Raw genomic sequence first — 13,066 nt, forward strand, 5'->3', positions numbered from 1 at the left:
TCTACTTTTGACAAATAGCTTGAGTCCCACAGCTGTAGGCCTTTGTATGGAGGCCATGTGATGGAAGATCAATCATTTGCCTCTCATTTACATATCAGACACATTGTAATAGCTGCTCTCTCAGTATACAAAAGTCTAATAGGTCACACAGGGAAATGGTCCAGTGTGGACTGCATGTTTTTTCTGCTCAGATCTCCATGACTACTAACCGTTATCAGTATTAGTGTGTGATGGAGAGCTGGCAGGTATAAAAACACAGAGAGAGGGTGGGAGCAGCCACAAAGGACCCAAAGGAGGCAGCCAAGGACCAAGATGGGGAAAACAGGGAAGCTTGTCCTTTATGTCTGTCTGGCCTCCCTGCTACTGGGCAGCACTAAGGTAAGGGATGCTCCGGAGGCCTGGTGCAGAACATGGTCCACTGACGTGAATACACAGTGATATTCTTCAAAACTATTCAGTGTCTCTGATTGGGTAGACACCTCTTGGACAGCTGATATATCAGTACTATTTGTTTTGTATGTGTGTGCATATTAAGATTATTTAAAACACAGAAATGGCACAGCTGCTTATTGTTTTTCTTGCTTACGAGGAGGTTACAGTCAAATTAGTCTCAGAGGTTAATAAAGCATTTAAATTTGCTTCATGGTCTAGGCAAATGGAGTAAGAGGTAAAGAGAAAAACATTTCACTCTTACAATGATGCTGTCATCATGTATTTTCATGGCAAGGGAGTAAATCGCTAGGGTTTTTTTTCTTGTATTTATTTTGAGAACATAAGATTGTGTTTCTTCTCTGGCAGAGCATTTATTTATCAGTCATGGCAAAAACATTGCTTACTCTACACATTCATTGCAGTGATGTGACTGCATTATGGAAACAGGGAAATATACAGCCTGTGTCAAATTACAGTCGTTATGAGAGTACGATTACTGGATTTCATTGACCTAAATTTCTCTCTGATATTCATTCTCCAAGTAGAGCGTGACCGGAGTCGCTGTGTTAAATCATTATATCAGCCGCTAAAACTGTTTATATTCCCCATATGAATCATCGGGAAATAACATTTACAGCTTCTCCACTGCTATAATTCTGTGAAATTGAATGTATTACTGAATGTCATTTTGTCAGTTCTGTGATATGCTCTAATCCCTTCCTTCGCCGGAGGGAGCTACTTGGTCCCATTGGCAGATAAAACAGATAGGGCCTATCAGGAAAAACAAAGCAGAGGTCTGGACTAGAGAGGAGATGAAAGGCAACGACGAGGCAGACAGGCAGCGAGGGGACAATTATATAACAGAGAGAGTGCAGGGCGCAGACACCCACCGCGAGCCTCCGCCATAGAACCACGGCAGTATGCAAAGTGTGGTTCATGCCTTCATGCCTCATGCACTCAGCTGGAGCAGCAAGTGCTTGACCTTTGCATGGCGTGGCCGTGAGTAATTGTCGCGGTGACAGAGACACACTGTACAGCGTGGGAGGGCTTTATCTGTGGCATCACTGGCACACAATTAGAGACTACAAGGAAATATGCTCCTCTGCACCCTGATGTCCCCCAGCACGAGCTCACCAGACAGTGACCAGATATGAACTGCTGATAAAAAGCAGTCTGGTGCAGTGAGTAGAGAGACAATCCTTCAGCTGGAAGCAAGCGTGTCAGCAAGCATCCATTCCACCCTGCTGAAGTGTCCTTGAGCAACACACTGAATCCCTACCAGCTGCAGGGCTGCCGCTCTGTAGCTGAGCCTGACCTTTGACCTCCCTGTGGAGGAGGCAAGAAAAAAGAAAAAAAAGATTTTCCCTTTGGGGATCAATAGAGTCAAAGTCCATGACCCCTTACTCAGAGGGATACCTGTAGCAAGTTACTGGATGAGCATTGTAGTTATAGAGCATGCTGGTTATGATTCAACAAACAAGAAAACAAAACAAACCAACAAACAGCTATATCATTCTCTTAAACTTTAAAATTCATTTAAATTGTGTGTGCATGTGTGCATAATCAATGCGAAGAAGGAGGATCTTCCCCCTTTATCATTTCTGTGTTGTGCTCTGCTTTTCTCGCCTGAATACTGACAATTATAATGATAATGGTGGCAGACCTACAGTAGAATAGAATAAGTAAACTCTGTCCCATTACTGCAACTAGCCCAGTAATGACAAATGCAAAAGACAAGAATATGATTGAACTTTGGAGTCATGACAGCAGTGAGAAGATGATTTCACCTGTATATTCTCTACAGTGACATTTTTTTTTTTACTTTAATCTTCGACAGGAGCAATCGGTATCAAATCCAACCTCTGCCCTCACTTCAAACGTGACGAGTGCCCCAGACACCAACCACACTGCATCAGCCAGTACCATCCAACCTGCGACAGCCACGCCGGTGCCCAGCAACTCCTCTACTGTCACCACCCCTAACAACCACACCTGCTGTAATGGAACCACAGGACCGACTCCAGGTGTCTCCAGCCAGTCCACGGCTAACACCACTACATCAACGAGGGCTACAATGTCCCCTGGAGTCACTCATAACCCCAGAATCACAGGACCGACTCCAGGTGTCTCCACCCAGTCCACGGCTAACATCACTACATCAACGAGGGCTACAATGTCCCCTGGAGTCACTCATAACCCCAGAACCACGACCTCCAAGAACACCACAGCCAGCTCAAACAGCACTCGGCGTCCTACAAGTGTGGGCCAGCCTCACACAAGTCACAGTTGGCCCACACACTCCAGACCTGCAGCTACGACGTTAAAAGCAGGGTCTTCGTCTCTGTTCGGGTCCTGCAGCCAACTCCTGGTGCCTGTAATCTCCATTCTCATCTGTAGTGTGTAGCACCGACAATATAAAACTGAGGGACTCCACAGTGCATTTGCAACAGCTTTGCTCCATTACTGCATAACATGCTACAACTCAGTTTAAGTCACATTCAGTAGACAGAAGGAAAAAAGGATTCTCAATCATTTACCACAAATCTTTCCATGTATTATGGATAAATTCCCTGATTCAAACCTGTGAGGCCTTTGCTTAATGGGTGTTACCGTGACCATCACAGACATTTATCAAATTGATGCTATGAAGTGCTTTGTTTGCACTGAGCTCTGTTCCACCTCTGAACATAACTGGTCCTCACAATCTCAATAGACCGTGAATAATTCCAAATATCATACACACAAATGCCAAAACATTATTATTGTTGACAATAATGTTTTGGCATTTGTGATGAAATTGTTTGATTTTTGTTGTCAAATAAAAAAAAAAGAAAATTGATTTACAATTAGATTTGAAATGTATTCTTTGAAGTTAAAAATTAAAAACATTTGCAAGTGGGAGGAAAATCTTCAGATCAAGTAAGTAAGGGAAGCTGTTGGGGAAGTTGAAGTAAGAAATGTTATCATTTCCACTGAATTGTAAAAAACTGATACAGATCATTTGTAATTACAAATGATCTGTGATCTCATAATCACAACAAACTTGTAATACTGAACTGTAACCATATCACATTTGCATTCAAAGTATGACATACGAATGAGAGCAATAAAAGATAGATGGGAAGAGATTAATGATTAACAAGCTGAGGAGAATTGAAACCTAGAGCATGTGATAGAGCGCAGGCAGGGCGTTGTCTTCTGAAGAAACAAAACACACATGTACCTCCATCAAAACCAAGTTATAAGCACATATAACCTCAATTCTACTGAAACACAGTTTATGAAAACACAGGGTATCATAAAGAGATTGTGCTTTATAGCCATGATGCTATTTTGTTTGTAGCAAATGTTCAGTTCAGTCAGGTCACCTGGCAAGGTGATTTATAACACAGCTAAGGAAATATGTAAAACAGTCACAGTGCCACTACATTTGTTTTTCTGTTGTTGGACCTGATATATAATAGATATATAATCTTATTCAAACAGCATCTCTTTCAAATTCTTGCTCTTTGTCCTACACCACCTTTATCAAAAGTGTTTTTCTCTCATGGGTCTACCTCTGCTTCAGGAAAGTTTCCTCAGGACATGACTCAGCAGTATAATTGAATTTATCTATTTAGTCAAAGCTACCAGCTATGTGCAGAATGTGTGGAATACGATGAACAAATCTTAATACAGTACAGGTTGAGGAGGTTATGTGCAAGGCTGTGGGTGAGTTTTGTCAAGGCACAAAGGGAAATATCTCTGCTTTCCATGTATCAACATTTGTTTTCCCTCTTCATAACATAGCACAGCAGTGTGGGAGTGAAGTCACTGGGGCCGTAGGAATTAGATAAGGATATTGTTCCATGAGGTCTTCGTTAACAAAACGCATGCATGCACACAAACACACATACACACACACAGTCTTACTTATGTCACTTTTGGGGTATTTACATAGATTTACATTCATTTCCTGGAGACTTACCCTAACCATAACCATAACCACTACTTGCCTAAACCTAACCCTTACCCTAACCTTAACCTAACCTTAACCTTAACCTAACCCTAACCCTAACCTTAACCACTGACCCAAAAATCTGCTTTTTACCAATTGGGGACACAGCTTTTTTCCCCAATTGCACAAGCCGTTCCCAATCAACTGGTCTTAAGTCTGGTGTGTGTCCCTGAAAGTGACTTAAGTCATTCCCACACATACACACACACACACACATGCACTTACCCCACTTTCAATTCTCAGGATCTCATCAACTTCAAGTGGGAGGTAAGTGTCCAATAAGGAAGCTATTTAAGACCAATAAGGAAACAACCTGTTAGATTTAATGGTTTGCGCATTCCTAGAAGATTGAGACACAGCTTTATTACAATGTTTTATCATTCACCTACTACTGACACATCCTGCACACACATGAGAGTATGAGCTATTTGTTGTTGGAAACACTGACTTTGATCTTATTTATCTGAAGGAAAAATATGTTTGCTGGTAGTATGAATGGATCTGTCCATTTATTAGTGCCCACCTAAAAAACTAGGTTTAAATAGGTAATGCAATCATAAATTTCCTTGACAGGACATAAACAAAGCTAATACATTTTATCCATTATCTCCCACATATCCCCACACTCTAATCTGCCTGACAAAGATTTGTTTGGTTATCATTAAGGCAGTTATTAAGAGTTTTTGAGTGTAAAATTGTCCTCTGAGTGAAGTCATCCAGAGGATACTGAACACGTCTTGAAATTAATTAAAGCTCAGTGACATGGTGTAGATGAGCAATGAGCCTGGCCCAAACCCAGAGGGAGGCTCTTGGGAACATATAGTTATTAATTTGCTTTATTTTCTTGGAAGAATGAATGGGGATTTAAATAGATTCAAGTCAAAACAACATATTACAGTTAAAATACTAATCAACTAAAGACGAAAGAGGAAATGTTTACGGTGTAATTAGGAGCCTTAACAATAAATGAAGGTTGATTGGTGAATTATTGTTTTAATATCCATTTAACTTTAAAAAATTCACCTAAAGCCAGTGTTTGTGCATCAACTCAGTTGTGTCAGCTGGGGTGTAAGTACAGTGATATTCTCACTGACTGTGAATCAGTGCACAGTCTCAGAGCTTTAACATGAGTATTCCTCTCCATTAAGCTGAAACTGACTACAGATTGTACAGATTGTATGTACTTATTAGCCTACTTTCATTGCCAGACTACTTTTATGTCACTATGCATTAGATTTGGTTTTCTTGTATCATCAGAGTACAATAATTATTGACACTCGGACTCTGATCCACCAGCCTGCTTTAAGGAAGACCATCTCAATGTATAATTTTAGTGAGGAACTTCTGCTGAACTTCTTCTGAACTTTATTTTACCCTTCATTCAACCAAATGAGTCCATTTGAAATAAAACCCCATGATTTTCAAGGGAAATCTAATGGGAAGCCTAAAGGAAGCACATATTGCTCAGATAACGGAACAAAGGGTCAAGATGCAATACAAGATGCAATTTTAAAACTTTCCACACTAGTGGGCAATTTTTTAAGTCTTAATCAATTACTAAATAGTCTTAATAGTAAATCATATGGATCATCTTATCATATGAGCAAACATCTGCCTTATCAAGCAACTGATTGTTTCCAGACAAGCACAGCAATAAAAGGAAAAAAATAGGCACAATTACCTAGTTACAGTAGGCGCTTTCTTACTACACTAAGATAGGGAAGCCAATCAATCTGTTATATCAATCTCATGACTGTTTTCAATTGGCTTGACAGATAGGCGGGAAGTTTTGCATTTGTGGTCCCTAACCAGGGTGGAGACTGCGGACAGGCTGACTTCCTGAACGGAAACAGGTATCAGGTGGGGAATCTGGATGCCATATAAAAGATCAGCCTCTGTACACACACATTCCACTGAACCAAAGACCCTCAGCAAGGATAGACGAGCTTATTCCCAGGCTAAACCCTGAGGAACCCATAGGATAGCAGTTAACAGCAGTAAAGTTCATATAAGCTATCTGCAGCTCTACTGCACTGTAGTTGTCAGTTTGTACCTCGAAAAGGAAATCAGTCACCTTTCCTCCAAGATGAAGTGTCTTCTTGTCCTGGGACTTTGTTCACTGGCTCTGCTAGGTTTCACCTATGCACAGGTAAAACTCTTCTTTACTGGATATTAAGTCTGTAGCTCAAAGTGTTCTTGAAGTAGAGAGGGAGACTAACAAAAAAAACAAAAAACAAAAAAAACCCCAGAAAAATCTGACTTTTAATACCTTTGTGGCACAGATCTGAACTATTTTTTAGGGACTGAGCAGAAATAAATCTGATTTGATATTGTTTCTTCTTACTTAGACGGCCATGAAATTCACATTTCTGTCAAAAAGAGCTCAGATATTTTGTGCCTGCATAAATCTTATGAATCCAACTCATCTGCCATAGTGAAATATTCCATTGTTATTTTAAATTATCTTATTTTCCATTAGTTTCTTGTTTTTTTTTAGACTTGTTTGTATTAGTTATTCACCTAAATGTCTTCCATATCATCTATGTTATGTTATGTCATGTATAGTGTCTCCCTGTTACTGTATCTGCACTGTAGCTCCCTCTCAATCCAACTCTCTCTCTCTTTCTCTGTGCTTGACCAGACCACAGTGGAAACATCATCAGCCGTAAACACGGTGACGCCAGGCACGAGCTCCCCTAGCTCTACCGGCTCTACCACGCCGCCAGCCACCACCACCGCGGAAAACAACACCACCGCGCCAGTCAACGGCACGTCTCCCTCCAGCACCGAGGCCACGACCGCGGCCACGACCGTAGCAACAGGCACGACCATAGCAACAGGCACGACCGGCGCGATCAATACCACGCCAATGAATGGAAAGAGCCTCATCCTCAGCTCTGTCACTCTGCTGTTTGGATCACTGTTTCTTCAAACTCTTTGGCAGTGAGCGGCGCCCCCTGGAGGGTCAGAGCTGCAATGACTGTTAAACGATCATACTGTGTAATGATAGGCTACAGTGCAACGCCCTGATCTTATTTTGGGGACGTTAAAAGAAAGGTTGTGGGATAGAGGAGACAGAGTTTTAGCTGTTTGCACCTGACAAAAAAAAAAGTGGTGTACAATTTCGAGATTGGGAAATGATTTTGGAGGACAGAGTGGACAGAGTAGGTCTGCTAACTGATAGACAACAAGTGCCGCAAAGTGAAGGAAGCTGCCTACAAATGATAATGAAGCCACGCATATTTGCATATCTATACTGTGTTGAATGCTGCCTGTGCTTTATTTGACGGGGCCAATGTGCTAAGCCTCAAACCTACTATATTTTGATTAATTAATACTCTGTAAGTGCCATTTCTGAAAAAAAAAACATTGTATGGAATGTGTGTGTAATTTGTATATGTACTTTATGCTTTACTGTGTGCTGTGTGAAGGAGAATATATTTATTTGACAATATTAGTTGATCAAAACAAACACAAATAAAAACTCTTTTGTATTAACCACGCAACATTTGATTGAATTTATTTATTAATTTAATTATATCACTATTAAAACAAGAATTATTTACTTACTTAATTAGCCTAGTACTTTGAGAAAACAGCCATGATAATAATTTGAATCATCTTTTTTCATTTGCATGGCGCATACTGACACTGACAACAATGATGGAAAAAATGCCCTTAAAATTTAATCAAAACGAGCTGCTAATTGCTATGGGAACATTGATTTATTTGTGTATTACAGGATATGGCATTAACAAATATTGTTGGTAAGAAAAAATAGATACAATATTCCCTAAAGATATTGAACTGTCTAATAAAAATAACATTAGAGGAAAAGGAGGTGAACAGAAGAATAGAGGTTATTCAAGAGTGAGAGTCCATGCAGTTTTTGCTGTGCTTTGTGATCTGGAAGATTTGACATTAACACTATAGCCTAAGCCAAGGGCCAAATGTTGGTAAATTTAGGCTATAGCAGGGAGGTCTATGCCAGTGGTTCTTAACGTGGGGTCCGGGGACCACCAGGGGTCCTTGAGGGGATTCCAGGGGGTCCCCAACAAATTGATGAATTGTTAAACTTCACCGTTATTTCATTTACAAGAAGTTAACAATCAGAGAATGTAGAAGAATGACTGTTTTGATCATAGTTTCACTGTTATCTCTCTACAGATAGTCATGGAAATCTGGACAAAATCATCTCTAACAATAAAAATATTCACAAAATCTCATCAAATGGGGGTCCGTGGTTCTAATGTGGACTAAATTAGGGGTTCTCGATATGAAAAAGGTTGAGAATCCCTGGTCTATGCTATCTACAAGACACTTCAGCAAGTAGCCATTTCGTCATCTTTTTTCTAAAAATACTTTTGCAACTAAGACATGAAATTGGTGACGTTGTGAATGTTACTTTCAGTCAGTCATAGGGAGCAAAAAAGCAAATAAAGTTTAAGGAGAATTCAACACTGAGCTTCCATTCAGTGATACAATCTAAGGGATCCTGTACAGGCTGCACCTCAACTACAAAGTTGAACCCAAAACCTGAGTTACTTTAACAGCATGATCTGTCGCTGGTGATGTGCCGATCTGATAACGTTTTGATCATTTTGATCACACCTAAAACTATCTTGGGTATATTATGTATGCCATTAAAATATTGATGTGATAAAAACTCAAATGATACATTTAAAAATTTCCATCACACTGCACCGCCATTTTAACATCAAAACTAATATGACACTGTCCCTGCTGACTACCGAACAGTAAACTTATTTGGGAGTGAAATCTTGACAATAACCTTTACCTGGCACTCAAAGTGTCAGACATGATGAAAGAATATTATATGACCTTAGTCATCGGCTTCCTCAATTACCCATTGTCAGGTGAGTCAGATAAACCGCTGACTACTGCAACTGCTGCAATTAAACGGCCAAAAATAGCACCTGCCAAGGTCTAAAATAATCACAAGATACTGCATCACTAGAGGGAAATACATGTATGGTTGACTGTATAGGCTACTGTAGCAGCCAATCATATATGTAGCCTAAGTGTATGTGGTTAAAAATCAAACCAAGAGTCAACATCACACTGAGGAAGTAATGTTTTCCATGAACGTTCGCTCAAAAAAACACTGTTAAATATGCAATTTGACAAAATGGCAAAATGTATTCACAAATGCTCTAAATTGCTCATAGGTATGAATTTGAGTTTGGACCCCAGGAAGACTAGTGATCACGGAGGCATGGAGATCCCAATAAAGAATAAAGAATACATAAGAGAGAGAGAGAGAGATTGATCAATCACCTCTAGTGTAATGATCTGTGGGGCCCTCAATGTCAGGACAGTTATCAGGACAGAGCCTGATACCATCAGTTGCAACAGTGATAAACAAACACCATCAGCATCCCCCTGACCTTTTGCCCACCCCAATAATTATGATAAGATAAATAGACGTTTACTGCAGCTCTGTTGCTCACTGGGTGTGTACATAGTCAATTGTAGGCTATGAAGGGAATCATATGGGTGATATACCTGTTGCTAAAGTCTTGGTAGTAGCACTATTGATTACATCCTCACAGATATGGATGCAGTCAGTACATGTCAGTCCTCTAATTCCCCAGTCTGATCATTTATTTATTTATTCATTTATTTGGTTCGCTCATGGTAATGCCAGCTCCAGAAAAGAAAAAAAGAAAAAAATCAATTCACGATCAAAACACAACTCAATTTACACATTCCATGACCGAAAAGGAGCAGGGAGAAGAAAATCTTATTTTACCTGCCCCTTACTCAAAACATAAATAAACAATAGAAATAGATGGTCTGTCAATTACAGTTACTTAACAACCAATACTTACAGTAACATGAGAAATAAAAAAGAATCAAAAGCCATACACACTAATTCACCATCAACTAAGGAAACCCATTACCTGACAACTTCATATAGTCTAATTATTCTTTCTTTATACATTTTCTTGAACTGAAAGATATTTATACAACCCTTTAAATCATTCTGTAGAGAATTCCACAGTTTGACGCCAACAACTGAAATACACATCTGCTTTAAAGTAGTCTGTGCATACTGATGCTTAAAATTAAATTTCCTTCTATGGTCCTTGTCCTCTGAACTAAAAAAAAACAACAACTTTTGTAAATTTTCTGGTAATACTCTGCTTGTTGCCCTGTACATAACTAATAATGTCTGTAACTCAACTAAATCTTTAAGTTTCATTAGTCCTGACTTAATAAACAGTCTGTTGGTGTGTTCTCTTGAATCCACTTTATGAATAATTCCTACTGCTCTTTTCTGTAATATAAACAATGGCTTTATGTTGCTCATATACATCATAGCAAAATTAACCCAGATAGGAAATCAAAACACTGGAGCTGATCCCAGCAAACTGTACATAGACTAAAGGCAGCATAGACAGACATCAAAAAACAATTTGCAACAACAAAATTCAATCACTTCTAGTATAGACCAATTCTTAACTAACACATTTCCCCATACTAACATAGGTGTAAACCTAGCCATACAACATATAAACAGAATATTTGATGAATTGGGTACATTATGCCATCTGAAGAAAACAAATTGGAAGCAAAAAGACAATGAAAAATGGTTTGGCTACAACTGCAAACACCTAAGAAAATTTCTTCGACAACCAGGATATATAGCTGCAATATTGTGAAATCCTTAAATAGTACAAACACACAATCAGATCTAGAAAAACACAACACATCAAGCACCAACTTGAATACTAAGATTAAGATTAAGATTGCACTTTATTGATCCCCTAGGGGAAATTCAGGAACAGATACTAGACTTGATCTTAGACAAAAGGCAGAGAATCTACCTCTAATAGTGTCTAATACTATCTCTAATACTGATCATAATTTTCACACTATTCTCCTGACATCTGGAACCAAGGACTAATAACTCCAATCTTCAAACCTGGTGACAAATTTAATCCTAACAAATACAGAGGCACATGTGTCTGCAGCAACTAATTGGGGAAGATGTCCTGTTCCCTAATTAACAGAGATAACAACAAATTTCATCCTGAGAAAAAGCCAATAATAATAATAGGATAAATACCAAATTACCGAACAACAGTTCATATTTACACCGTCCACACACTTATAAAAACACATAAACCAAAATAAATCTAACATTTTCTCCTGCTTAGATTTTGAGAAGGCTTTTGATTCAATCTGGCATGAGGGTCTCCTTTTCACAACACTAGAAAGTGGTGTTGGGGAGAAGACCTATTATATAATTAAGACTATGTACCTGAACAATAAATTGGCAACAGAACAGACTTCTTCACCCAATGTCATGGAGTGATGCAGGACAACAGCCAACTCTGTTAATAAATGAATTGGCAAGGACACTATAGAGGACTCAGCCACCCCTGGCCTGCGCCCTACAAAACACAGAAGTTAAATGCCTCCAGTTTGCAGATGATCTGGTGGTGCTGTCAGACTCTCCAGAGATTTTACACTAGGCTCCAATTTGACAAAAACGTTGTGTCATTTAATAAAATTCTTGTAAGTGAAGACAGTGTGCGAGAGTCTACAGATTTCTACTTTATCCTTCTCCTCTGACGCACCTGGCAGATACGGTTGTGCAAAGATTACCTTTTTGTTACACTAGGCTCCAATGAAATTGAACATGTACATTCATACAGGTACCTGAACCTACCAAAATAACTCCCAGCACCACATGCTGCATAGCCTACTTGCTGTCCATTCAAAGATATATATCAAAAGTTTGGGCTAACATCATTCCAAACTGATGGATTTCTATATTTAATGCTTAATGTGGGTTCCCAATGCTCTTTTTTTATACGAGGACATAATAGTATTTCCAACATTTCCATTGTAAGTGTTATGAATAAAAGTGAACTGGCACTGGCTATTGGTCAACTCCTTATCGCTGTTAACTATTCACTAATGCCATAAGTCTTTGTTCTTTGATTTCTTTTACCCACAGGCTGTCTTTGTTCTGTTATGACGAAATGAATTTTGTTCTCAGTAATGGAAAAAGAATGTGAGCATGAGGAGAGTAAAGATATAAAATTGATAAGTGGTGAACCTTGACTCTTTTGTTTATAGTGCAGTGTACGAAGATGATAAGCCCCACTGAAATTATACAACCATTTTTCTTTGCACACACAGACACACACACAAACATGACATTACATTATGTCATTTAGCAGACGTTTTTTTCCAAAGCAAATGCTCCATACATAGAAGGATGCTTGTATGTATACACTTTTACATACACAAATGCATGCAACCCACCTCCCACACACACACACACACACACACACACACACACACACACACACACACACACACACACACACACACACACCATTAAGCACCTTACGTCATGTGTTCCCACCTACCTTTGCTGAAACTAAATATATTGGTATATAAGAACAGGACAGAAAAGGAGAAAAGTGACCACTCAGTATCCCAGAGAGACACAAGGTGGAAATAGACCGGTGGAAATACAACAGCTGAACTTGAACAGCATTGGAAATACATCTAAGTTCTGTGTGATTGGACAATTAAAATAATTCTGGTGGCACATCTCTGCCTCCTCTTGTCTCTCCACCATGAAGACTTTGGCTC

General features: G+C 39.2%; 1 protein-coding gene across 1 annotated transcript; it reads left to right on the forward strand.

The window, feature by feature from the left end:
- The first annotated feature begins 274 nt into the window (after positions 1-274).
- On the forward strand, positions 275-3,851 carry LOC139666731 (uncharacterized). The gene is made up of 2 exons (XM_071546054.1): positions 275-378; positions 2,270-3,851. Exons 1-2 carry the CDS (start codon positions 313-315, stop codon positions 2,834-2,836), a joined length of 633 nt encoding a protein of 210 aa, XP_071402155.1. The 5' UTR covers positions 275-312; the 3' UTR covers positions 2,837-3,851.
- The last annotated feature ends 9,215 nt before the right edge of the window (positions 3,852-13,066 follow it).

Source organism: Centroberyx affinis, unplaced genomic scaffold (genome assembly GCF_046629955.1).
Source record: "Centroberyx affinis isolate AG114_WGS23_722 - 3 ecotype Tasmania unplaced genomic scaffold, CSIRO-AGI_Caff_v1 ptg000261l_1, whole genome shotgun sequence".
Taxonomy (NCBI): domain Eukaryota; kingdom Metazoa; phylum Chordata; class Actinopteri; order Beryciformes; family Berycidae; genus Centroberyx; species Centroberyx affinis.

Bases quoted from the DNA above. Each gene is read 5' to 3' on its own strand.
- LOC139666731 (XM_071546054.1), top strand. From the start codon at position 313: ATGGGGAAAACAGGGAAGCTTGTCCTTTATGTCTGTCTGGCCTCCCTG. The intron at 379-2,269 runs GTAAGGGATGCT...AATCTTCGACAG, and splicing joins TGCTACTGGGCAGCACTAAG to GAGCAATCGGTATCAAATCC.